The sequence below is a fragment of the Neofelis nebulosa genome, chromosome 4 (assembly GCF_028018385.1).
Source record: "Neofelis nebulosa isolate mNeoNeb1 chromosome 4, mNeoNeb1.pri, whole genome shotgun sequence".
NCBI classification, from domain to species: Eukaryota; Metazoa; Chordata; class Mammalia; order Carnivora; family Felidae; genus Neofelis; species Neofelis nebulosa.
Window position 1 is genome coordinate 42,872,145 of NC_080785.1, and position 27,858 is coordinate 42,900,002.

Sequence of the window (27,858 nt, forward strand, 5' to 3'; positions counted from 1 at the left end):
TTCTCTCCCTCTCTCTCTGCCCCTCCCCTGCCTGCTCTCTCTCTCTCTCTCAAAAATAAACACTAATTTTTTTTTAACTATTACAGGTGTAATATGAATAAAATGTGTAAAGTTGGTTTATGAGATTTAAAATAACCAGAAATTTTTCTGCTTTTCATCAAAAGGTAGAATCTATTTCCATACCCTCAAACTGGGCTGGCCTTATGATTTACTTTGACCAACAGAATGTGGCAGAAGTGATACGGCATGACTTCCAACCACAGGCCTCAGAGGTCTTGCGGTTTCTCTTTGCACTCTCTTGGAACGGTGCCATGAGGTGTAGAGACACCTGCCCAAGACTGCACAAGCCTGCTAGAGACACCTGGCCCAGCTGAGAGCTGGCATCAACTACCGGACCGATGAGTAAGGCCACGTTAGAGCATTCAGTCCCAGCTAATTTGCCAGATCACTGCAGACTCCTGTATGACAGCTGGGGACACCACCAGAAGCACAGCCTAGCTGAGCCCAACACAAATTGCTGAGCCACTGAATCAGGAACTAATGTGGTGGTTGTTTTAAGCACTTTGGTAGGGAGAATAACAGTCCCCAAAGATGTTCATTTCCTAATTCCCTGAACCTGTGAATGTATTACTTTACTTGACAAAAGGGGCTTGGCGGATGTGATGAAGAATCTTGAGATGAAAAGATTATCCTGCATTACTTAGGTGGGCCTAATGTAATCACAGTTGTCCTTCTGAGAGAAAAGTCAGGAAGGTCAGAGAAGATGTGACAACAGAAGCAGAGCTTGGAGTGATGTGATTGGTGGCTCTGGAGATAGAGGAAGGGGCTACAAGCCAAAAAATGCAGGTGGCCTCTAGAAGTTAGAAAAGGTAAAGAAACAGATTCTCCTCTAGAGCCTCCAGAAGGAACACAATCCTGCCAACACCTTGATCTTAACCCTGTAAAATCCATCAGCCTTATGATCTTCAGAAAATAATAACTATATGTGATTTTAAGCCACTAAGAGTATGATAATTTGTTACAGCAACAAAGCTAATACAGCCACTAAGATTTGGTATAATGGTAAACAGCAAGAGATAATGGACATATTTACTTCTTTGAAAACCTGACATTTCCTAAGATGACAGGAAAAAAAAAAAAAAGCCAAGCTAAAAAAATCCCACATTTTATTTAATTGAATATCAATACATAATAAAATAATCTTGAGTTGATATCTTAACCATTCCATAAAATCAGGATTACTCTTTTCTTACCCTGAATCAATTAATGCTTCTATTTGAAACAGTGTAGTTGAACAAACACAAGATCCTATAAAACAATACTTTCTCTTTCAAAAGTATACAACTAAAGGAGATATGAGAATTATTGGCTGGAGTTTATACACTGCCCTGCACACACAGATACAGTAGTTAACACAGACTAAGGAATTACACTCCCATTTGACCTTTTTAATTGCTTAATTAAAAATAGAATAATTATTCTTTAAAATTCCTCTGAGTGGGGCGCCTGGGTGGCTCAGTTGCTTAAGTGCCGAGCTTTGGCTCAGGTCATGATCTCAGTTAGTGAGTTTGAACCCCCTGTTGGTCTCTGTGCTGACAGCTCAGAGCCTGGAGCCTGCTTCAGATTCTCTATTTCCCTGTCTCTCTACCCCTACCCCACTCATGTTCTCTCTCAAAAATAAATAAACATTAAAAAAGATTATAATTCCTCTGAATGTGCAAAAGAAATGGAGCTAAATTTAGAGGAAGGCACAACTCTCCACTTTTCTTGGGAATGATTTCTCATTCAAAGAGTGACACTAAATCTAAATGCTATATCACTGAAAGTAATTTATGAGCCAAATGCCTTCCAAAACACAAGACATTTACCCTTGAAATAAAAGTCTTCAACAAACTCAAAAGCAGTATTGTTACACCAATTCATATATATATATATATATATATATTTTCCCCCCTAATAAAATATATCACTACCCAGATAAAAAAAACTAGCCTAATTTTCTTCGTTCATGTACATGTTCACATTCCATTCCTGTCAGTTAGAATACTTGTGAGTCAGTATATTTTCAGTTACTATGAGCAAGAGGTTGGTCACAAAAGAATGCAGCTCTGACATTCAAACATATACAAGTACTCTATTGTCTACATTAGATTCAAAGATTTCAAAATCTATTAAAATAGGTAAGCAGAAGTTCCCTAATATATAAAATAAAGGTCAAAGATTAATTTAAAAGAAATTTATCTAAGGGACAAAAACTCAACAGCTCAATAAATCTAAGTCCCTATAATAATGCATCAGGAATCCAAGGGTTCTTTATTTATAAAGTATATTCCTTCAAATATCACACCTCCTGCTTTAAATAATAAAGGCATTTAAAAAAACTGCAATAACTAACGAAACCAGGAAATAAGACATTCCATGTGGATGAATCTAAAATAACTGAAGCTTACAGTCCTTAAGCAATTTCTGCCACACATACACCTCAAATCGTTAGACAAAAATCTTTTTAGGAGGTATTGCTTATTTCCCTGCCTTCTGAAACAAGAGGCTCAATATAAACTAACTCATTATTTTCAATATGCTCTATCAGCATCCTTTCCGAGATCAATACAGAGATTTTCATTTAATTCTGAAAAATAAGAGAAATTCCATTCAGACTAGTAACAGCATGTTCATTTATTTATTGCACAAGAGAAGATGTTTTACAGAGTATTTTAACTGTAGCTTTTCTCTTTTAAGGGTCCTACACAGAAAGCTCTGACTCAGCACGGCCAGCCATGGGGTTCCCTATGACGGTCTTAGGGAATGGCCATCCCCCATGAGATCTTCAAACTAAGAGGCTAACGCTAATGTTATGAGCATTAAGTTTATGGTTTTACATTCACCTAATGGCAAGCACAACAGCACCAATATTTATGTAAGTACTTTCAGTGTCTGCACACAAAATCTCATTTCATTTTCAAAATTTTGCTTGGCAGGTTCTGTTTTTACTACTGTTTTCACAGATGAAGGAACCCAGGCACAGGTTAAAAAACAAGCCATAAGTCTCATAGCTAAGTGGTAAGGCAGGATTCAAACCCAGACTCCAGAGTTTGAGCTCTTAACCACTTGCCTATAAACTCTCTTTTGATTAAACCCAATGACTCTTTTTTAAGAACTTATTGTCAGGAGCACTAACTTCATATCAACATAACTTTCTAAATGTTATCAGCTGATCATAATAATAAACAATAAACATCTGCCTTAACTGCTTGTTCATCCATGAACCAAGATGGCTTCTTTATTTCTGGTTCTTCCAGGAAGAATATAGAAAGATATTGCCCTGTGGACCCTGCCTAGATCCTGATTCAAACAAACTGCAAAACCATGACACTTAAGGAAATCTGAATATTGACAGAATATTTGATATTAAGGAATTGTTGATTTTTTAGGTATGATAATGGCACTATGATTTTTTTAAGTCCTTAGTGTTTAATGATAAATACTGAAGTATATATATATATATATATATATATGTGTATATATATATATGTGTGTGTATACACACATATACACATATATATATATGTGTGTGTGTATGAAATTATATAATCTCTAGAATTTGCCTCCAAATAATTCAGTGGGAGGGATTAGAGGGGAGTACAGTGAAACAATACGGTCATGTGTTGCTGGGTGATGAATCCATGAGGAATCATTACACTTGAGTAATTTGAAATTTTCTACAAGAAAGCAAAGAATATGGCTAAAATGTTCTAATAGTTACTGTTGTACATAGTTATTTGTTTGTAAAATAATTTGCACTGAATGGCTCTCTTTATTATTTCAGCAGAATGTTATTGGATGTGCTTGATGTTAGGATGTGCTTGATGTTTCAGAGGGAAACATCCCTCTGAATAGGAAAGAACAGGCCTGCATTCATGAAGCTCACATTCCGGCAGGAAATATATTCAACAGGTAATAACAGTGCAGGGAGAGCACTGCAAAAGGTGATCTGCCCCCTGAAGAAGGGAAATCCAAGTCCGAGCTGGAGGTTACATCAGTTTGCCAGGTGCAAGAGACAGGGAGAGGAAGAGTGTGCCAAACAGCACTGGTGACAGCAGGGAGAAGCAATGCACAACAGCCTTGTTTAAGAAAAGAAACTTTAGGATGGTTGTGGCTTTCTCAACCAGAGTTATCAAGAGAATTAGCCCTAATGCCCTGACATGAATGTAATGAACTAACATTTCTCCTATGCTTATAGGATGGCATGGTGATGAATCACCTTTGGGAAAATTAACAAAACAGCCTCTCAAATCATTTTCTGTGTTCTGTGGTTCTGATAAAGAACTCTGGTTGAGAAAGTCATTTTAACTTAGTTTCAGTCCTTTTCAGACAAAGAACTGCACCAGTTCACTTCCCTGTGCAAGAATGTTATGAATGCTATAATTAAGCACCTACTCCCTGAAACCATTTCAAATAGTTCCCTCATTACCAATTAAGGAAAACAGTCAAAGCTGTTTATTCCAACTGCAACTGATCTGACTTTTCATAATATAAACCATACACGTTTCTGAGCACACTCTAAAACAAAAGGTTTGTTTCAAATAAAAGTTTCTTTCAACTGAAATTTGCACTAGCTTAAGAGAGGCATTGTTAAGTAAAATGAAGTACAATTTTCAGCCAACTTTCAAAATGCTTGGTTCCTGTCAGTTACTTAGGAGACTAACAGGAATATTCAAGACACATAGGGCTAATTTTTTAAGGAAGACTATTCTAGATTACTAACATAAAATAATCTATCCTTTTTAACTTCAAAGTACGAGAAAAATACATGCTGCATGATCCTTATTTTTTAAGGCTAATACAAAAATGTGTTCTGGGTTTTCTGCAGATCTTTAAGTAAGTTTAACAAATTAATGTGTTTTCCCTAGATGATTGAGAATTTGAAACAAAAATAAATACTGTTATGTTTGAATATAAGTAAACTGTAATTGTTGAAACTATCTTAAGATTTATGGAATTGTAAATATAGGTTCCCCCCAAAAAAGTATTTCTACTCTCCATAGCATTTAAGTTTTGAATCTAGTGTAGAGACATCTTTAGGCCCACTCTGCAGCAACTCAAAAAAAAAAAAAAAAAAAAAATAGCAGTTTGAAACTTGCACAACCTAAAGGAACAGGAACTGTCCTGTAAGAAAAGGGAGTGGACAAGTGGTCTACACTAAACTGCTGAGTGTGTCCATGTACATTCTTAACAAGATTGACCAAAGCTAGAGAAATAATTGACACATGATGTAATTAATCCATATTCAATTTCCAAAGGACAAAAGAGAAGTTAAAAACTATCACTGTAATGTTAGGCTCCATAAACACACACAAAGAGGTTTATTTCTTTACTCTGGTTTTTTTACATTGTCGGCTATTAATTTTGTTTGTATATATTCGGCCAGTACTTTTTCCTTTCCATTCAAGTGTCAATCTCGGGGATTAAATTTCTTCCCTATTTAGCTGAGCAATCAAATCTGAAGAATGTATTCACTTTATAGGAACGGATGCAATGGTTTCAGTATTGGCTTATTAAACATTTTGCCGTCATTTCATTAACAGGATCTTTTACATGCATAACACCTCTGCGGGCGACCTGAACCCCGCAAATCACATTCCATTTGCAGGCGGCGACTGCACACAGCACTGAGTCATTCAGGCACCCGACTCCACCCTACACCTTATCCTCGCTTTCCCTTCCAGCAGGACCAGTTCCGCCCAGGCCCCAACCTCACTCTCGGAAGGGACGGGGCTCCACTTCACAGGGCGTTACAACAATCGGGGCTGGCAGAGGGCTTTTCGGTAACGCCTAAAAGGACAGACTCAAAATGTCCCTCCCTGAGCTTCACTGCCGGACAGCAATAAGTAAAACTCGGACGAACAGCAGCCGCAGAGTAGGCGACGTGCGCCCTCCAGCCGCTTCTCTCCCACGGTTCTCCCAGCCGCGCCCCGCACACACACGCTGCGCAAGCGCGCGCACGCGCCCTCGGCCCGGTGGGCCCAGAGGTCGGCAGAAGGTGGGAAGGGTGGGTAGGGGCCGAGAGCCGGGATGGCAGGCTGCGCCCGCAAATTTTCTCACCTCGGTAAACGGGTCCATCGCCCCGGAGTTCGCGTGTTGATTGCGAGACGACGGAAACGGTGGTTCAAATTCAGAAAAAGAAAAGTGAGTCCCGATTCAGTGTGTCACTTGAAGAGAACCAGAAGGCCGTGGCTGGGAGAACTCTCCCAAACTACTCTCCTCTATCCCTCAGCCTCCAGTGTCAGATTCGGCCTCCTGCGGCCGTTCAAATTTGAATTTCAGCGCCCGTACAGCGCGCCTGCGCGCGGGGCGGAGAGGACACGCCTCGGCCCGCCCCGGCTCTCCGTCACGTGGCTTTGACGGGCGCGGAGGTTCCCATGGGTGGCTGGCTTTTTCTCAGTCACACCCCAGCCCTGGAGGCCGGGATGAGGCAGGAGGTGCGGCTCCGCTCTGGCCGTCCTCCAGCCGCCTCGGGACCGAAGCCCCACCCCCAACGCTCGCACAAGCCACCCTGTTTAAGCTGATCTCTTGGAACCCGTGGTACTTGGACTTTCTTGCCTTCCTTCCTTCTTTAATATAGGATTAAGAGCCCTTGTGTTTGAAATCCCACTGCCCTTTTGGCCTTCTGTAGCTTTCTTTCCGCTCGCCTTCACGTCACCCTGATGGAGACTGCAAGCTTGCCCTCATGAGGGCCCTCCCTAGTGGGTCCTCGAACACTTGGGGCTAATGATCAGTGACCCACCCACCTGGGGCCCTGAAGACCTTTCTTATTGGGAAAATAACATTAACAGACTGTGTGTGAGAAGTTCATACACAGAACTCCTGTCTGCCTTCCTATTTGTTTCTTTAGAGCAGGCATGATCTCGAAGAGGGGCAGAGGGAGACAGAAATCTTGAGGCTCCATACTCAATGGAGAGCCAGACATAGGCGCTGGACCTTAAGACCCTGGGATCTGACCTGAGCAGAAATCAAGACCCAGATGCTCGATCTCAATCGTCTGAGCCACCCAGTAGATTCCTATTTTAAATTCCATCTAAATTTATACAGTGTTAGAGCTGGAAGGATTGAGAAGGCATCCACCTTAATCCTTTTACAGCCAAGAGCAAGGAAACCCTGAGACAAGTAACTCTTGTCCAGGAGAAATGAAAATCCCATTCTCAGCCCATGGTACCCTTTCCACCAGGAGATCAAACTGTGTCTCAATAATTAATCTTTACAGATTACTCGGAATTGTAAAATACGTTATATAATTACTGTATCAGATTCCTTTCTTATTTAGCAAGTCTGCTCAAGGGCTTGTGAAGACAACAGTTCTCGACTTGTTCAGCTGAAAAGCAACACCATGTAGATTACGGAGTCATTTACAGAGTGACTGCCTAAAGGCTGACCAAACCAAAACTATTCCTTCCAAGTTAGATGTTTTGGTATATTTAATAACACTTCCATCTTAGCATTCAGTAGACATTACAAACAGTATTTCACTAATAATCTCTCTGATTTGAATTTTGATGCTATAGGTTGCAGTAAAAAGAATTCTGAGTGTAGAGTAGGAAGAAATTGCTTGGGGTCTTGGCTCCTATAGGACCATGTGATCTTAGGCAAATCATTTAACCCAGTATTTTTTTAAACCTTTTTGGGAAGTAATGGGCCTTTTAAAAAATACAAGTAAAGCTGACCCTCTACCTAGAAAAATGACCATTTAATCATAAAGTATTTGACATAGAATTTTGTGAACCTCATGGTCACCAAGTTAGCAACTCTTTTTAAATTATTTTAAATGTTTATTTATTTTTGAGAGAGAACCTGCATGCACACGTGTGAGTGGGGGAGGGGCAGAGAGAAAGGGAGACACAGAGTCCCTTGCAGGGTCCAAACTCTGAGCTGTCATCACAAAGCCCAACCAGGGGCTCGAACCCATGAACCATGAGATCATGACCTGAGCTAAAATCCTGCACTTAATCGACTTAGCCACCCAGGCGCCCTTCCAAGTTAGTAACTTCTGCTTTAGCCTCTCTGGATTTTGATTTACTCATCTGTAAAACAGGAATAATCAACTGTGCTGCCTTCCTCAGAGTTGTCAGGAAGATCAGATGAAAATTAAATTGAGAGTTCCAAAAGTATTCTGTAATAAGGCACCACCCAAGTGTTTAGTGTATCAAATTATTAATATTTAACTCCAAATATGCTACTTATGCTCCAAAGTAAAAATGTTTGAATTTTTCTCACTGCTCGACAGGAAAGGGGTGTGTGTGTGTGTGTGTGTGTGTGTGTGTGTGTGTGTGTGTGTGTGTTGGAGAGGAGGGAGAAGAGTGTGTGGTTTAAACAACATTGGAAAAGAAGTCATTAGAAATTTACGTAGTCTTTGTGCCTTCCAGCCTTGGCTTCTGTGAGGCTTAGATTCTTTATAACCAGATTCTAGTCAAGACTAAAAAAGATGCATAAAGCACATAGTGCAATATAACTACTCCAAATATTAGTTTATCTTTCTTCATGTCTTTTAATCTTTACACTGATGACAATTGATGACAGCAACCACCACAATAGTTACAACTTGTTAAACACCTACCAGCTACCAGAAGCTGTGCTAGATACTCAAGTCTACTCTTCCTAGAGTACAGCGACTGTTACATAACATGTCACCTTTTTTCCATTCTTACCCCCTGGTAGTTCATTCTTCAGTTTATAAGCTAGAATTACTTTTCTTCTTTTAAAACTTGTGTTATAAAATATTTCCAGTTTACAAAAAAGTAATGAATAAAACAGATGACTATCTACCCACCACCTAGCCTAGCCTAAAGAAATAAATAATCCTATACTTGAAGTCTCCTGTGTGTCCTTTCTTAATTCCATTCACGTTCCGCTCCCCAGGGACAAAACTATCCTGATTTTAATGTTTTTCATTCCCATGAAATGTATGTACTTTTATTATATCTACATATATATCCATAACAATATATTGTTTTACATAAATTTTTTAACTATATCTTTCTGCAATTGTTTATTTTTCTGCTCAGTATCCTTTTTATGAGATTCATGTCAGTAATAGCTGTACTGCATTGATTTTCACTGCTGTATTATATTGTATGAATATACTTGCAATTTGTGTATCCATTATCCTGTTAATGGATGTTTAGCTCATTTCAAATATTTCATCCCAAAGATTCTGTGATGCCATAAATATTTTTTAATGTTGTATTTTTATTTATTTTTGAGAGAGAGAGAGCTGGGGAAGGTCAGAGAGAGAGGGAGACAGAGAATCTCAGCGCAGAGCCCAATGCAGGGCTTGATCTCATGAACCATGAGATCATGACCTGAGCTGAAATCAAGAGTCAGACACTTAACTGACTGAACCACCCATGCACCACAATGCCATAAATTTTTCATGTCTCCTTATATACACATGCAAAATTTTATCTAGAGTAATATACCTAGGAATTAGAGGATCATTTCGATAAACGTTTCAATATTATTGCCAGATATTAAAAATAAATTACTGTTCAAAATTATTGTCACAATTTTTAACTTCAGTCAGCAGTGCATGAGCATGCCTACTACTGCAGGGCCTCCCTAACTGTCAGATACTTTTTAGATTTTGCCATTCTAGTCTGTATTCACTTTTCCTATCACTCCTGATCTTGACCATTATTTCATGTGTTTCTTGGCTTTTCAGTTTTCCTTTTCTGTGAATTTCAACTCTATGTCCTTTGCCATGCAGCTATTTGATTTTTTCTTGTTGATTCATAGGTCCCCCACCTTGGGTAAAGAGATTATTTTTTTAATCTAATTATTTATTTTTTATAATTTACATCCAAGTTAGTTAGCATATAGTGCAACAATGATTTCAGGAGTAGATTCCTTGATGCCCCTTACCCATTTAGCCCATCACCCCTCCCACAACCCCTCCAGCAACCCTGTGTTTGTTCTCTATATTTAAGAGTCTCTTATGTTTTGTCTCCCTCCTTGTTTTTATATTATTTTTGCTTCCCTTCCCTTGTGCTCATCTGTTTTGTATCTTAAAGTCCTCATATGAGTGAAGTCATATGATATTTGTCTTTCTCTGACTAATTTCGCTTAGAATAATACCCTCTGGTTCCATCCACATAGTTGCAAATGGAAAGATTTCATTCTTTTTGACTGCTGAGTAATACTCCATGTATATATATATACCACATCTTCTTTATCCATTCATCCATCAGTGGACATTTGGGCTCTTTCCATACTTTGGCTATTGTTGATAGTGCTGCTATAAACATTGGGGTGCATGTGCGCCTTCAAAACAGCACACCTATATCCCTTGGATAAAAACGTAGTAGTGCAATTCCTGGGTCATAGGGTAGTTCTATTTTTAATCTTTTGAGGAACCTCCATACTGTTTTCCAGAGTGGCTGCACCAGTTTGCATTCCCACCAGCAGTGCAAAAGAGATCCTCTTTCTCCACATCCTCGCGAACATCTGTTGTTGCCTTGATTCATAGGTTTTTTGTTGTTTGTTTAGTATTTTCTGGAAAAATAACTCTTTTTGGCTTGTTAATATCTTTTCCTCACTTACGGCTCATCTTTTCACTTTAGGATATCTTGGATGTACATAAATGTTTAATATTAATGTAATTAGATCTATATTTTCATTTGGGCTTGTGCTTTTTGGTCTCAAGAAATCCTTCCCTACTCTGTGGTTATAAAGATGTTCTCCCATATTTTCTTCTAAAAAGTATTGTTTTCATCATTTTGCCTTTAAATTATCTAGATTGATTTTTTTTTAATGTGGATAACCAAAAGTCTTAGCCCATTCTTAATTATTTGCCCGTTCTTTCCCCACTGACCTATAATGCCACTCTTGTAATATATCAGCTTTTTATGGAGATGTAGGTCTATTTTGGAGCACTTTATTCTCTTCTACTAGTTTGGCTATTTCTCTCCCAATATCAAACTGTCTTAATTGTAAGTGTTGATATCTGGTAGATAAGTTAAAAATTAACTTGGCTTGGCTAATTGATTTGGCTAATTTGGCCCCTTGTTTTTACATATACATTTTATGATCAGATTGTCAAGCTCCACAAAGAGAAAAAAAAAGTCCTCTTGAGGGGCCCCTGGGTGGCTTAGTCGGTTAAGCATCCGACTTCGGCTCAGGTCATGATCTCTCAGTTTGTAAGTGCGAGCCTCACATCAGGTTCTATGCTGACAACTTGGAGCCTGGAGCCTGCTTCAGATTCTGTGCCTCCCTCTCTCTCTCTGTACCACACCCCGCCTCTCAAAAATACATTAAAGAAAAACAATTTTTAAAAAATCCTCTTGAGATTTTTATTGGAATTGTACTGAATTTATCACATATTTTGGAGAGAATTGACATCTTTGTGTTATTGAGCCTTTCTATTTGTGAACATGGTAGGTCTTCATTAATTTAGGCCTACTTTAATATTCTCCACAAATGTTTATAATGTGCTTCCATACAAAAATTTAAACTGATTGATTTATTCCTTTGTATTGTTGTCATTGCTACTTTTACATATAATATCTTTTTAACTATTTTTAAACTACTACTGGTATGTAGGAACATAAAAGATTATTGCAAATTTACTCAACTATCTTATTAGTTTTAGTAATTTATTTATAAAGAGGGATTTTTTAATGTAAATTATGCATTGTTAATTCCTTATGCAGAGCTAGTTTGTATCTTCCATTGCAATAATAGAATAATATCCAAATTCTTTATCATATCTACTAGGCCCTAAATAATCTGGACTCTGCTTGCCCTTCCTAATATCCACAAATATCACAATACTCTCCCTTTTTTTCACTAGGCTCTAACCTCATAGTTCTTTTCTGTTGGGAAAAAAAAAAAAACACCAAATTCCTTTCTTTTTCAAGAACTTTCTACGTCCTAGAAACTCCTTCTCTAGATCTACCCATATCTGTCTCATTAATTAAATGAGTGTGAGCTGGAATGTACTACCTCCTCAAAGACTTCCCTGATTGGGTGGCCACACCCTTCCTCTCTGCCTCACCGCCCCCCGCCCCCCCCCCCCCACTTTCCATCCTATTACTCTGATTTATTTTCTCCATTGCATATACCACTTTTGTGGAATTATTTTTGTTATGTATTTATGTTTATTATCTGCCTCTCCTACTAGAGGCTATGGAGTGTCAGGGACATGTCTTGTTTATACCACCTTCTGGGAATATGAGTTCAGTAGACATTAAATGATTGAGTATAAAATAACTATTATTCCTATTTTAGATATAGGGAAACTGAGATACAAAGTGATCAGACCATCACCTAATAATTTGAACTAGATCTGCCTGACTTCAAATGCTAGTTGTTTATACTTTTGACATTTCAGTTTATGTATTTATTTTGGTCACTAAAGACACAATAATGATTTAAATGTGCCCTTGAGCTATGTCTAAAGTCCTGAAAAATAGTAACCATGGTTTTCTCTTGGAATTTCTTTCTTTAAATAAAAAAATTCATTTTAACTATTAAGTTAAAGAAGTAAAAAAAAGAAATGCATGCTGTAATCACATGATTAGTAGTTAGACTATACAGTTTGGCCTAAATTATGTAAATATTTTAAAAATCATCAGAAGTGTCTTCCCTGTGAAAACTGCAACCTCTCAAGTTAGTTAGGTAAAGATCACAGCTTATTACATTTATCTAAGAATAGAATCAAGACATTGTAGATTAAAGGTGATACAAGTAAATGAGTATTTGCTCCTTCTAAGATCCTTTTCAACAAAAGAAATATTCTGTGTGTCACAGATAAAATTGATAGAGGGCTAAAAACACAAAAATTTGAAAGCATTTACTCAATAAAGACACTCTAAACATTGTATATTTACAGTTACTATTTCAAAACACATTCACACACATTCTCATTTCATTCACAAATGATACAATGATGTAAATATTCTTATTTTTACAGGGAGAGAAAAGGCCAAGGTCTAACCACAAGGCAGTGGCAAGAAGGATTAAAGTCAAGTTCTCTACTTCAGGTTATCTGGCTGAAGGGCCACTTCTTTTACACATTTATTATAATGAAGAAATAAGAACAATCAAAGGATGTTATACATGTTACTGGAAAGGGCTGTTTTAGTTGTTACGAACCCTGCTATTAATGGCCCCTAGCATCACATTTTAATGGTTCTTAGTATCAGGTTTTTTTTCTTTTCTAATTTAATTAATGAAAATGTTTCATATTCCAAAGTGAGGGAAAACAAATTGTGCTTTCTGAACATATTGTATTGTTTTTAAAACCCAGTGTAACTACAGACATATTTTCTTCACTCAATAGACTATTCTCAAAATTTACACAGCTTTAATCTCCTTTTTTACTTTTCCAAGTGGTGAATAAGGATATGAAGAGAATTAATATTTAAAGGACTATAGCAAATCTTTTATAAAGAGGAAGAACTCTTTTATGTACTTATCACATTATAATTTATATATTGATAATTTTACATTTCCATACCTAGACTTTTTAAGTTATATTCAGAGAACCAATATTTAAATTTTTAAATGGTGCATATTAAAGAAGAGCAGTTATTAAATATTACAAAGTAGAAGCCAATGCTTCTTAAATATCAAAATCTCTCTATTGAACATCAAAAATTAAATTTGATATGAGGAGATTCATTGTACTCCATTGATGTCTGTCCTGAACTTCTTTACCTCCCAAACACTTCAAAATTTCTCTTCACATACTACTTTTAGACTATGATTCTTCTACTCTTTCATTAATTCACAAATTGACACATTTGGGCATTTGTGACATCCACCTTCACTTCCCACTTCCCCGCTTCTTGCAGTTGGACATCATCCTGGTCTTCCTCGGCACCATTCATGCCTGACATGTAATAGGCCGTCAAGAAATGTTTGCTGATAAACCTTCAGTGATTACAGTCTCCTACACCCTGACCTCACCGTTCCTCAGACCTTCCAACTATACTGATGTCCTCTTCTCCTCTGCTCATCTGTCACATGTATGGCCACACATGGATGTTAATCAACACTTGGAAGTGCTCCATCTCTAAGATTTCAAACCCCAAAGCTGGCCTCCTGATTGTAATCTTGAATCTTTACCTCTTCTCTACTGCTGCTCACTCTTGCTAACCCTGCAAGCCCTCCTAACCCTAACCTTCAGTCCATTCTCCTTTCCCAACTTTTGGTCACATTTAAAATGTTACAGCTCATGCTTTGTATTAGCCCTGACCTTCCACCTTGCCCTTTTCTATGAGGCCCCCTGCTCAGTAGTTTTGCCTAATCAATTCTTAAAAGGAGGCTTAGTGAAAAGGGAGTTTTAAAAAAAGATAAGAGCGGGGCGCCTGGGTGGCGTAGTCGGTTAAGCGTCCGACTTCAGCCAGGTCACGATCTCGCGGTCCGTGAGTTCGAGCCCCGCGTCAGGCTCTGGGCTGATGGCTCGGAGCCTGGAGCCTGTTTCCGATTCTGTGTCTCCCTCTCTCTCTGCCCCTCCCCCGTTCATGCTCTGTCTTTCTCTGCCCCAAAATAAATTTAAAAATGTTGAAAAAAAAAATTAAAAAAAAAAAGATAAGAGCTGGTAGGGATCACCTAATTCAGCCCCTTAAAATAGTACATGAGGAAACAAGAAGATTGTGACTAGTCTAAGATTTCTAGAACCTATTATTGGCCCTTTCCAGGTCTCTCCCCCAAACATCGCCTAGCCCCCTTTGTGTTTTATCTGTTCCCTACCCAGCCAGTCCCCAAGGGGAACCATTTCAATACCATTTTCCTTGGGCCCTTGTCCTTCTTGCTGCATCTAATTTGCCAATTTCTAACCTTCTATTTTTTTCTATTATTCTTGGCTTGCTGAGCATTGAGTCAGTTCCATTTCAAATCTATCCCAAGTAACTGGATGTTTCATGTTCTCACAATTCTTTCATTCTTATCCACTTGAATACCTATCAAATTTTCTATCGGTTTCCCACGCCACTCTTTTAACTCTGCAAACGAGTTTACTACTCACTTCGCTTAATGTTTAGAGCCAAGGAAAGTGCTCAAAAAATAGAAAACTCTCACTCACTTGCTGTTTCCTGAACATAACCCTACTCTGCTACATCCCTTGTTTCTCACCTTGATCCTGCTACTGAAATGCTCCCACAATACCTTTGGATATCTATATGAGGCCAGCTGAATATCATGTCTTAAAAGACCCCACCCAGCCTACAGTGAGGTCATTTTCTACAGTGGTACTCAATTTGCACCACTTTATTTTGATACAATTTCAGACTTAAAGTTTCAAAAGTTTTATACATATACACATAGAAAAAAGTAGAACAATTCCAGGATGCCTTTCAACTAGATTCTTAATATATTAAAATTTTACTACATTTGCTTTATTCTCATTCCCTCTCTTTCTCTCTCTCCCTCTCTCTGTACATGCACACATACACATACACACACATATTTACATATATACATACATAATCTGAAGTATTTAAGGGTAAAAGGGCATCATGTCTGCCAGCTAATCTTAAACAGGTCAGAAAAAACACTTGTATGCACACATATATACAGATATTGTTGTATAGTTATGTATATATTACTCCGTGTATATATGTGTATATACGTATACTTGGAAAAAAGAAACAAAAACAGAAAACCTTTGTTGGATCCTCTTCCTCTGCTCCACAACTGATGACTAAGAACTCTAAATTCTAGCTTGAGCTCTCCTATCTGCCTACACACACTCCTTCGGTAATTTCATCAGTCCCATTGATTTAAAATGCTGCCCCTATACTGATCGCTCCCAGATTTATTTCTTTAGCATAAGCTCTTCCCTGAGCTCTGAACTCTAATATCCAACCACCTATTTGCAATCTTGACTTGGACTTCTAACTGGCATATTAAATTTAACCAAAATAGAATTCCCCACTAAACCTGTTTTTTCCCTAATTTTCTTCATTTCCATACATGATACTACTATCCACTCAGTTGCTCAAGCCAAAAACCTAGGAGTCACATTCAATTCCTCCTTCCTCTCCTCCCCACAAAGTCAGCCTGCGGATCAATTCCTCTATGTGCTGGGTCTCCTTCTTTCCCTTTGTACTGCTTTCATTTCCACTCTAAGTCACCAGCACCCTCATTTGGCCCACTATAAGTCTCCTATCTTGTTTTCTCACTTCCATTCTCAACCTCTTATCCATTGTCCTCAGAACAATCAGTGCAATCTTTAAAAACAAGTAAGCCATATTATGTCACTGCCCTGTTTAAAATGAACCAGTGGCTTCTGATTGCACTGAGAATAAAGTCCAAATTCCTTATGCTGGCCCCTGCCTACTTCTGAGATCTTTTCTTCTAACACTTTCCCCCAGCTCGCTGGACTCCAGTCATGCTGACCTTCATGTAGTTCCAGGATCATGGCAAGATCATTGCCATCTCAGGGCTTTTGCATTTACAAGTCCCTCCATTTAGAATGCTTGTCTCTCCCACCCACCTCACCCCAGCCCTGCCAAATTTACTATGGCTGACTCTTCTCCTTCAGATCTCGGCTCAAAAGTCTTTTCCTCAAGAGGTTTTTCCTGACACCCCCCTTACAAGTCACCATCTAGCATACTTTCCTGATTTACTGTACTTCATAGCACCTATCTGTATCTGTAATCACACATTTGTTAATTTGATTCTCGTTTGTTTCTCCCACTATAACATATGTTCCGAGAGAACCGAGACTCTTACCACAGCACCCTTGATGTATGTGCTCAAAGACTGGCTGATGTATGTACATCATGTTCACATATGTATGTATGCACTATGAGTAAGTTCTCTCAGGGTAGGTACTGTGTTCTTTTCATCATCTTTTTGCCTTGTATATAGGAGACACTTAAATATCTGTGAAAGGATTAAACTAATGCACATCTTGTTTTTTTCAAAATATAATTAAGATAGGCAATTTTTTTTGTCTGTTTAAAAAATATCCCTCCTCCCCCAATCACTAACAACAAAACATCCTATCAAAATAATCAGTGTTTCTCAGGATTTTTGTGCTCTTCTATTTTCATTGAGGTGAAAAGGAAGAGGAGGTTTCACAGAGCATTCTTTGATTTGTCTCCCACTTAAGGCTTTTCATTCTCTTGAAAAAGACATACTGAAAACATTCCATTCTCTCAAAACAGACATCCTGAAAACAATCAAGTGCCACTCAAAAAAATGTTGTTTGTTTGTTTTATTTATTTTTGAGAGAGAGAGAGAGTGTGTGTGTGTGTGCAAGCAAGGGAGGGACAGAGAGAGAGGGAGACACAGAATCCGAAGCAGGCTCCAGGCTCTGAGCTGTCAGCACACAGCCCAATGCAGGGCTCGAACCCACCAACCATGAGATTATGACCTGAGCCGAAGTTGACTGCTTAACCGACTGAGCCACCCAGGCACCCCCCCAAATTTTTTTAGAGTCACAGAAACTATTTTTTGGATTTTTTTTCCCTTTTATGAGTCAAGGAACATTATTTACAGCTTGCCCTGAGGCTTCTGTTAATGTTTGTTAAGGATGGGGTGTTGCAATTAGAGTCGCTCTGTTCTCCTATAAAAGCAGATTGCTGCAGAATAACTTTCCTCAACTGCTGTATTTTCAGTGACACAGAATGTTATAAATTGTTTCCAATAAACAGGAAGGAAAGGGGCACCTGGGTGGCTTAGTCGGTTAAGTGTCAGACTTGGGCTCAGGTCATATCTCAAGCCCAGCATCGGGCTCTGTGCTGACAGCTCAGAGCCTGGAGCCTGCTTCAGATTCTGTGTCTCCCTCTCTTTGCCCCTCCCCAGCTCACGCTCTGTCTTTATCTCTGGCTCTCTCTCTCTCAAAAATAAATAAACATAAAGAAAATTTTTTTAAACAGGAATAAAAGTCAAAAGTATTTTCTAGAAGCTTCTCTTCCCCCCTTTTTGAAGTCTCCTCTATAATTTAAGTGAGGGGCACCTGGGTGACTCAATCAGTGAAACGTCCAACTTTGGCTCAGGTCATGATCTCACAGTTCCTGAGTTCAAGCCTTGCATTGGGCTCTGCCCTGACAGTGCAAAGCCTGCTTCAAACCTTCTATCCTCTCTTCTTTCCTCCCTCTCCCTTTGCCCCTCCCCCGCTTGTGCTCACTCACTCTCGCTCTCTCTCTTTTTAAAAAATTAAAAATAAAATTTAGGGGCGCCTGGGTGGCGCAGTCGGTTAAGCGTCCGACTTCAGCCAGGTCACGATCTCGCGGTCCGTGAGTTCGAGCCCCGCGTCAGGCTCTGGGCTGATGGCTCAGAGCCTGGAGCCTGTTTCCGATTCTGTGTCTCCCTCTCTCTCTGCCCCTCCCCCGTTCATGCTCTGTCTCTCTCTGTCCCAAAAATAAATAAAAAACGTTGAAAAAAAAATTTAAAAAAATAAAATTTAAGTGAATACATGTGATTTGAATGTTCTAATTTATTTTAGCTACTGAGATAACTTTTTAAGAAATTAAACCTTTTCTCAGTTTCAAGCATAATATATATTTGATCAGCTCTCACCAAAACGAACCTTTTCTATAGAAGATGAAATAGAGTTATTTGTCTTTCCACTAGCATTTGCAATACTTATTAATTAGCAGCTTTCTCCAGTTGTCCCCATCTCTCTTTTCCTTTTTCTTGGTCTTTACTACACAGCTCCACCATTCAAGGTAAATGATCAAATGTATTCTAAGTATCTAAAAAGGAAGGTATTGATCTTTTTTCTAAAACCAAAACAAAAATGATCCTCTCTTATTACAGAGATATTTTGGCTGACTTTTTTTATTCAGTAACTCCATCGATTATGAATAGTTTACTCTGTAGCATGTACATGGATATACAGATTAACATTTGAGTTAAATAAAAGTTACTATTAAATAAGAAAAATATAAGCTTTTTACATAACAAAAATCTTAGCACACACAAAAGAATAATATTTCTATCAAAATTGCTATTTTTCCATCATTTTCATATCTAAGACCTGAATGGAAGTCATCATTAAAGATAGTGATCAAAATGATCCACAATATAATATTGGTAGTGTATGTAAAAATGACTATAAACGTAAAATGAAGAATAATGTTATGGTAGGATAACTACAATGACATCCTTGGATAACATTGGAAAACCTTAGTTTAGTCAAACTTTATAAAGAGGGGAAGTGTATCCTTAAATATAAGTTATTAAAGGCAGTTTTAATAAATTATTAACTTTATTTTGCGGTCAGTGCTTTGAAAATGGAGTAGTAACTGATAATCACATCAATCCTTTTGTCTCAATATTAACGGTTTATATAGAAACGGATATAAAGAAAGTTTCTCAGAAAGATGGAATTGTTCATTGTTCTGTCGGATATGTAAAAACAATGCTGACTCAAAAGCAGCCAAGTGGACAGCTGCAGATGCTGTACCCAATGGAAATACTAAGCAGGCATAGCACAAATCAATAATTAACAAAGCAGATGCACAAAGCTTGATGAGGATGAATAATTGCATAGGCAGGAATGGTAAAAGGAGCTGATAACAGTACTAGTTTTGTAAGAAATTAGATAAACTCTTTGTATTCACAAATTTGTTAGCAAGAGGACTTCAATGCCTAATGGTACACAAAGAATATCTTTTCAGAATGGTTTGATTAAATTGATATGCACCTTTAATAACAGTTATCACTAAAAGTATTTAGAAATCAAAATTACCCACAAGAAAATATTGGTAGGGTGAACATAAAAATAATTTTAAAAGTAAAGAATGAAATAGTGTTCTAGGTGCGCGAACTACAGGAGCATCATCAAATTGTTTATTTGGGGAATGCTTAAGTTCAATGGAATGTTGAAGAGGGAGGTATACATTTAGTGTACATCCTTTTCTAACTTTAGTTTGTGTGTGTGTGTGTGTGTGTGTGTGTGTGTGTGTGTGTGTAAACCCTTTCCTAACTAGTCAGTAAGTTTCTTGAGGATAAGTATCATGTTTTATAATGTAGTCTAAAAGCACTAAGCTCAATGCTTTATGTATAAATAAATACCTGTAGAATGAATAACATATCTTGATTTCTTCAAAATATAATGGATATGGACAATATGATTAAGCATGCTTTAGTAAAAGCATTCAGAGTAAATTCTTTACGTAGATGCTGAATATGTGACTTGGAAACATCTTTCAGGAGTCTTTATGTTTCTGAGAAATTAGTTCTTAAATTGCAGTGACTTTAATAGATACATTTTATAGCAAACTTGGAAAACATGTGTCCGAGTTTTAGGTACATAAGGAATTCAGGTTTTTAAGGTTCATTTATAGGCTTTTTCCTTGGGACATATGTTGAAAGAATAACTGCCCTTGTGAATGCAAGGAGTCATTGCTCAAAACTGTTTCAAGTGCTTTAAACTGAAGATTCATTCTTTTTTTTTTTTTATGTTTAGTTATTTTGGGGGGCGGGGGGTGGGGGGTAGAGGCACAGAGAGAGGGAGAGAAAGAATCCCAAATAGGCTCTGCACTGTCAGCATAGAACCCAATGTGGGGCTTGGTCTAACAACTTGTGAAATCTTGACCTGAGCCAAAATCAAGAGTCAGTCACTTAACCAACTGACCCACCCAGGCACCCCTGAAAATGTATTCTTTATCCAGATGCCTGTTTTATATCATTCTATTTTCTTTGAGTTATCATTGAAAATACATACTTTCTATTATCTACTTATTCATTGATTCACAGATATTTATTGAGTATCTATTGTGTACCAGGTACTATTCTAGATGCCAGGAATATAGCAGTGAGGTAGCAAAAATCACTGTATTTATGGAAATTTTATTCTAGGGGTGGAGACAGACAATGGAGATAAATCAGTAAACTATGCAATAAGTTAGTGTTTGGTACTAAAGGGAAAAAAATATAGCAGAGAAGTACGGTAGAAAATCTGAGAAGGAAGTGGGATTTTAAATTGAGTGGCCAGGAAAGGCCTCACCGAGAAGTGACATTTGGATTAAGTCCTGAAGGAGGTGAAGGAGCTAGTCCTTTGGCTGTTTGGGGAAAGAGCATTCCAGGCAGGGGAAATCCCAAGTTACATAAGTCTTGAGGTGAAAGAGTGTTTGGCATAGTTGAGAAATATCAAGGAGGTCAGCATGTCTGGACAAGACCAAGACGGAGTGTGGTGGGACATGAGATCAAAGAGATGACGGAAGGCTAGGTCATAAAGGACCTCATAGGAAAGAAAGGAAGCCATTGAAGTGTTTTGCACAGAGTAGTGACATCTGACTTTTTAACGGGACCACACTGGCCACTGAAGAGGGCAAGGGTGGAAATAACTGAGATCATTTATAGTTATGGCTATAATCCAACAAGAGATGGTGGTGGCTTGAACCAGAATGGTGGCAGGGGTTATAATGAGAAATGACTGGATTCCAGATATATTTTGAAGATAGTATTCACAGGATTTTCAGACAATATAATGTGAGGTTATCTACTACTTGTGATAGTTCAAATGTCCACTGTTCACTCCTAATTGCTAAAAAAGATACAAATTCTCACACGTTCTCTGTTATTTCTAGATTATGATGTTAACATAACTTTTCTTTTGTTCCTGGGTTTGAAAACACATGTCAGCTACTTGTGTCCTGTCTCAACCTTGAGAAAGGGTAAAGAGAAAATGTGGCTCAGAAATTTGAAAGTGCCAACACTATCCTATGAGCTCCTCCTAGACTGTAAGCTCTGTGAGACCTATGTCATTTACCTTATGTCCTCCAGGCCTGCGTCAGAACCTTGCACACATCAGGCTCTCAAAAAATGTTCAATGGTGTACTCTCTACATTTCCCAAGGAATAACAAAGCAAAGGACAACATCCAGCCGTATCAATTGCACAATCATAAATTAAAATTTGTATTTTTAGTATTAAGGACATTATTCTGGGATATTCAACTTGGAAATGTATTTGAGCTTCCGCAAATACTGAACACCGTTCAATCTAAAGTTGTTTTAGCTTTTCCGAACCTCTTAACTAAAGGGCGGAGAAGACTGGCTTTGCAATACACAGCTGGGCTGTCATATTACACCGCCTCTCAGTTGTGAAGCTACCGCAGCATTAAGCCCTCTTGAACAGGGCACAAACGTCTTCTCTACAAGAATAATCAGACAAAATGCACGTACACCAGCAGCCGAAGAACCAAGTCTGTCCCGGGGCTTAGCCCACAAATCTCCGGGGCCACGGGCCTGCGCAGTGCTCGCCGGGGGTTGTAGTTTCCTTCCCTCCTCTTTCTTCTTGCGAACTCGGCCGCCGTTGCGCCAGCGCCCCAAGTGGCGGGCAAGCTCTGTGAAGCGCAGCGTACGCCGCGGCGCGGAGCGTTTCCTAGCAACGGGGGAGCGGCAACGTCACGGCGGTGGGTTCTTAGCGCAGCTGCCCCTTGTAGAGCCGCTGTGTGTACCTTCCAGCACCTGCGGTCTGCAGGGAGCGCTTCTCACAGCCTCCTGGTGCGCACGTCTTCGTCCGTCCTTGTCCGCTTTATCCTGCCCCAGGACGCGGAGAGCAGCCTGCCGCCGCGACCCCTCCTCTGAGGTCCCGGCCCGAGGCTAGAGGCAGTCCGGCCGGTTCTCGCCGGCCCTCGCCCCCCGCGCCCCTGGAGCCAGCCAGCCGCCCGCGGCCTCGGCGGGACGATGCTGGAGTCCATTCGCGTGACGGGTGAGTGCCCGGAAGGGCTGGCCCCTGTGCTGGCGGGGGCGGACAGTGTCCTCCCGGCTCCTGGCGACGGGTGTGAGGCGACTCGGGGCCCCAGTCGCCCCGGAGGCCGAGGAAACGGCTTGAGTGGGCTCCGCGCGCGGCCGGGGCGCTCAACCCGGCGCCCGGAACAAGTGCGTGGCGCGCAGGAGGTGCTCAGGAAAATTCGCGGAGGGAAGACAGAAAAACGGTCCCTTTTCCTTTTGTCGCTTATTATCAGTAAGCACGTGCCATGGAATCTAGGGAAGTGAATCATAATCGACAGATTACTCATCCTACAAATGTGCGCTGTAAATAAGCCATTTCAAAGCATATTAGCTATGTAGTTAGGCATTATACTGTACTGGCGTCTAATTTTCTAGAATGTTCAGAAAAATCAGAGCTAAGCAAAAGAACACATTCCGGTATATGAGTATTTATACAGTGTTTATTTCTCTCTGTTTTTTTTTTTTTTCCCTGTGCTTTTATTTTTAAGTCAGAACGTTTTGGGTTAATACTATTAATAGGTCACTTTATGGTATGTATGATTCTAAGCAGAAGAAATGGGTGTTCAGACCCCAGGTCAGAAAATTTACTTGCCTTTTATATTATTTAAAAAATAGGTATTGATGTTAATCATTTAAATATTAGCTTACGTATTAGAAGAGTTCCCCTAGGACATTATTCTGCCTTTAATTCTCTGTAACATTTCTGCCAGACAGGGTTTTTGGTAGTCCAGTATCATGACGAACAACAGTAAAGGGAAATGCTTAATCTGCAAACTAGTGTCAAGGCCAGAATTTTTTAGTTTCAGGCACTGCAGTACCAAACAGACTATTTTTAAATTCTAAAGTTTTAGAGTTAGACTAGTTTTTAAATTCTAAAACTGAATTCTTTTCCAGTGAAAATACTTGTGGTCTTAATTTTATGCTGTTTTATTTCATGATTCATGTTTTAAAATATGGAGCTGATTTTGTACTTTATCTCATTGTTATTTGTGTTGACAGGAAGCGTAAGAGTTACAGGAAGCAACTTAAATTGGCATTAGTTTTTTAAATGTAATTTGATGCAGATACTATTTTTTCACCTTAAAATACAGTGAAAAATTTGAAAGTTACTTAAAAATACCATACCTTCTTTTTGGGAGCAGGTACTAGATACCCTCCCTCGCCCACACACCCAGTTGTGACAACCAAAAAATGCCACCAGACATTGTCAAGTGTTCCCTGGAGGGCAAAATTACCCCCCCTTTCCCATTGAAAGTCACTGCCTTGCAGAAAAATACAGTTTGATTTTGTCAAAGTGAGGGTTATTAGATACTGATTGAGAAATAATATCAATTATGATAATTTCCCCAAAGCAAAACAATCATTGTAGAGAGAGAATACCATTATGATATTAGTATTAGAAAGTGGGTATTCAGTCAGAATACCACTTAGATCCAACTAAGTGGATCTCCTGCTTTTCACTGTGCAGAGTTGGAAGTTTGAGGAGAGATACTTTAAGAAATAGTAGACTGATTCCTCTTGCCTCAACTCCCTTTCTGTGATTTAGTGGCAGAAATCAATCCAACTGTACGTGTTGCATACCCTGAGATAGGTTATTCTGCAGTGAATTTCTATAGTTCAGTAAGAATTAAAACAGCCATTTGAGAAGTAGAGCATCAAATTTACAGCCCCTTTAGAAATAATTGATCGGGTTATTTTTCAAAATAGTTTTTTTTTTTTTTTTCAACGTTTTTTTTTTTTTTTATTTATTTTTGGGACAGAGAGAGACAGAGCATGAACGGGGGAGGGGCAGAGAGAGAGGGAGACACAGAATCGGAAACAGGCTCCAGGCTCCGAGCCATCGGCCCAGAGCCCGACGCGGGGCTCGAACTCACGGAGCGGGAGATCGTGACCTGGCTGAAGTCGGACGCTTAACCGACTGCGCCACCCAGGCGCCCCTAAAATAGTTTTTTTTTTTAAATTTTTTTAAAGCTTATTTATTTTGAGAGAGAGAGAGAAAGAGTGCACAAGTGGGGAAGGGGGAGGGAGAGAGAGAGAGAGGGAGAGAGAGAATCCCAAGCAGGCTGCACACCACCAGTGCAGAGCTCAACGCAGGGCTTGAACTCACAAATTGCAAGATCATGACCTGAGCCAAAATCTGACGCTTAACTGAGTTACTCAGGTGCCTCTGAAAATAGTTTTTATATGGTACTTGACTAGTTAAAACAATAGTTCCAGAACCCTAATGCAAACGTTTTCACTAACATACCAGAAAGCCCAACTGGGACAACTAGAAACTTTATGAAGAGAATGTAGCTGAAAACATGACCCCCTTTTCCCTTGCTGTCCTCTCAGTACTTGTTGATACCTAAGAAGCCATCTTCTTCTGGTGGTTTTTAATCTCAGGATGGAAATAATTACTTAAATATTTCTGAAATCGCTTCCTATATGATATCTTACTCACTTTTGACTTATTAGTCATGACTTAATATAATTAAATATAACATTCTGATAGAGCTGCCGACTGGAGGAACAAAATAAGAAAGCTGTGTATGCTGTTTGAAATGGAATCAAATCAGAAAAGGGTTTTTTTTGCCTACTTACAGCTTTTTAAAGATAGTTTATTATACTAAAGCCACTAAAATGTCGATTCTAGAATATAGAAGTAATTACTGTTAAATTTACCTTGGAAATCCAAATTTAATGATTCTAAATACTTTCCCATTTACATTATTCCATGGAGTATTTCTGTAGGAGCTGACTATAATATTGAATTTAATAACAATACCGATAGTTAACACAGGCTGCTTACTACAGGTTGGCACTGTTCTTAGTACCTCATAGATATTACCATTTTCAATCTTCACACGAATACTGTGAAATATGTATTATTATCCTATTTACAGAAATGGAAACTACAGCACAAAGAAGTTCACTTGGTCAAGGTCACAACTAATAAGCAGCCAAGATTCAAACTGGAGAAGCTCCATTCCAAAGCCCATGTTTTCAACCACTAGGAAAGGCAGAACACTATTACAGTGACTATATGTTGATTTAAGCCACAGAGTTCAACATGAAGATCTCACTTAACATCAGTGGTGCATTATCTGTTAGTTGAGTCAAGATGTTTTTTAAGCTATTATCACAGGCAAATCTGTAAATAATTTTTGCCTGGAAAGATTGAATTTCACTTGAATATAAAATTGTTTTCAAAGTAGAAGACATCTAGCCCATTCAGTGAGTGACAGGAAACTGTAAGAAGCCTTATAAGAGTATATTAATATATGATTTCCTACTGCCCATATTTTGTATGTTATAAAAGAAGTGATAGAGTCATCTGGAAATGAAGCTCCTTTCTAACAAAAGTGAGTGTTTAAAAATACTGGAGACAAAAGTTTTCTTAAGGCCAGTGTTTGGCCATCTGATATGGATACACTTAGGCGCGTAGCTCCTGTTTGTCCTATAGCATTAGGCATCTGCCATTAAAACTTGTCTTCCACAGGGGTGCCTGGGTGGCTCAGTCGGTTAAGCGTCCAACTTCGGCTCAGGTCATGATCTCGCGGTCCGTGGGTTTGAGCCCCGTGTCAGGCTCTGTGCTGACAGCTCAGAGCCTGGAGCCTGTTTCAGATTCTGTGTCTCCCTCTTTCTCTGACCCTCCCCTGTTCGTGCTCTCTCTCTGTGTCTCAAAAATAAATAAACGTTAAAAAAAAATTTTTTTTTTTTTAAAAACTTGTCTTCCATATCACTGGTTGTTTCATTTTTTTCATGTGATCCTGGTATGATTTTCTTTCCCTCAACCTTCAGGCATTCAAATCCGGTATCCTTTCCTTTCCTCTTAAATACTGGTTACCTCTCAGGCCATCCTTTCATGAGCAAGTCAGTGAATGAGCAAAAACAAACACAGATGTTTGCCATAATGGGACTTACAATTTCAGTATTGGAGGAGTCCTTCATACAAACAAATGTAAAACTACAACTGTGACAGGTGCTTCAAAGAACCTTCCAGGGGAGGTTTCCGGAACAAGTGGTATTTGAACTAAAGGATGAGTGGGAATTAATCTGATGGGAAGAAGCACTCTCCAAACATAGGGGACAGTGTATGAAGAGGTGTTGTGTCTGAAGAGAGGCTGGTGAGTGTGAGGGATTGACAGAATGAAAGGAAGCTAGAGTGGACTGAGTAAGGGCGACATTGTGCAAGGAGGCAAGAGAGGCAGGGTGACCTGACGGTAAGTGACATCATATGCCACGGTCAGGAGTTTTGTCTTCATCCTAAGGGGAAAACCATGGGGAACTTTGTTTTCTGGCACATTCACTGTTGTTTCAGATGGTTTTTAAAACGGTTTCTTTTACCACAACCACCATTTTCTGGCATTATAGAATACCCTGCATATTTCTAACTAAAATAATAACACACAATTCCTGACCAAAGAACAACCGCATCACATTATAAAGAATCATTGTTACTAGTTGAGTAACACTGAAGTACTCCTAACTGGGATTGTGACATTTTTGGGAATCCTGAAGTAAAGTCAATTTTCTCAGTTCCTGAATGACATGAGCAGTGCCTTTTCATCTCCTTTTTTAACTTACAGTTGAGAAACTATATGGGGTTCTGTTGAATTCAGAGATGTTAAAAATAGTAGATTATCTGTTATAAGGCAAATTGGGAAATAAGTATGTCTTCAAAGATACTGATGTTTTCACATATCTTAAAAGATTAAGGTGTGGGGCTCCTGGGTGGCTCAGTTGGTTGAGCGTCCAACTCTTGATCTCTGCTCAGGTCATGATCTCACAGTTCGTGAGTTTGAGCTCTGTGTCGGGCTCTGCCCTGGCAGCAGAGAGCCTGCTTGGCATTCTGTCTCTCCCTGTATCTCTTTCCCCCTCCCCGCAAAAAGATTAAGGTGTAACTTACATTCAGTAAAGTGCACAAGTCTTAAGTGTGTAACCCAATAAATTTGTGCATATGTAACCACTGCCCAGAAGAAGATAGCCTCTTCCTAGGTTATAACCCATCCCTCAGTGGTAACCACTATTCTGACTTCTAACACCATAAATTAGATTTGCCTGTTTCTGAGCTATGTAAAAATGGAATTATACTGTATGTACTCTTTTGATCTGGCTTCATTTGCACAGTATTGCCTGTGAGATGCATTGTATTGTTGCTTGCACCCTTAGCTGCTTTTTCATTGCAA

At 39.0% G+C, this 27,858-nt stretch overlaps 2 protein-coding genes across 4 annotated transcripts in view; one reads left to right on the top strand and one right to left on the bottom strand.

The window, feature by feature from the left end:
• The window catches only part of ANLN (anillin, actin binding protein), a 48,707-nt gene extending 42,339 nt beyond the window's left edge, over positions 1-6,368 (bottom strand). The window contains 1 exon segment of the mRNA XM_058724603.1: positions 6,103-6,368. Coding sequence (XP_058580586.1) covers positions 6,103-6,120 — 18 coding nt within the window. The 5' untranslated portion in view covers positions 6,121-6,368.
• MATCAP2 (microtubule associated tyrosine carboxypeptidase 2) overlaps positions 6,059-27,858 on the top strand; it is a 76,665-nt gene continuing 54,865 nt past the window's right edge. The window contains exons 1-2 of one of the 3 annotated variants that reach the window (XM_058724589.1): positions 6,059-6,186; positions 12,962-13,031. In XM_058724589.1, coding sequence (XP_058580572.1) covers positions 6,073-6,186; positions 12,962-13,031 — 184 coding nt within the window. In that variant the 5' untranslated portion in view covers positions 6,059-6,072. Of the gene's footprint in view, positions 6,187-12,961; positions 13,032-21,459; positions 22,665-27,858 lie in introns of those variants that run through there. The other 2 variants (XM_058724590.1, XM_058724591.1) reach the window with 2 other exon arrangements.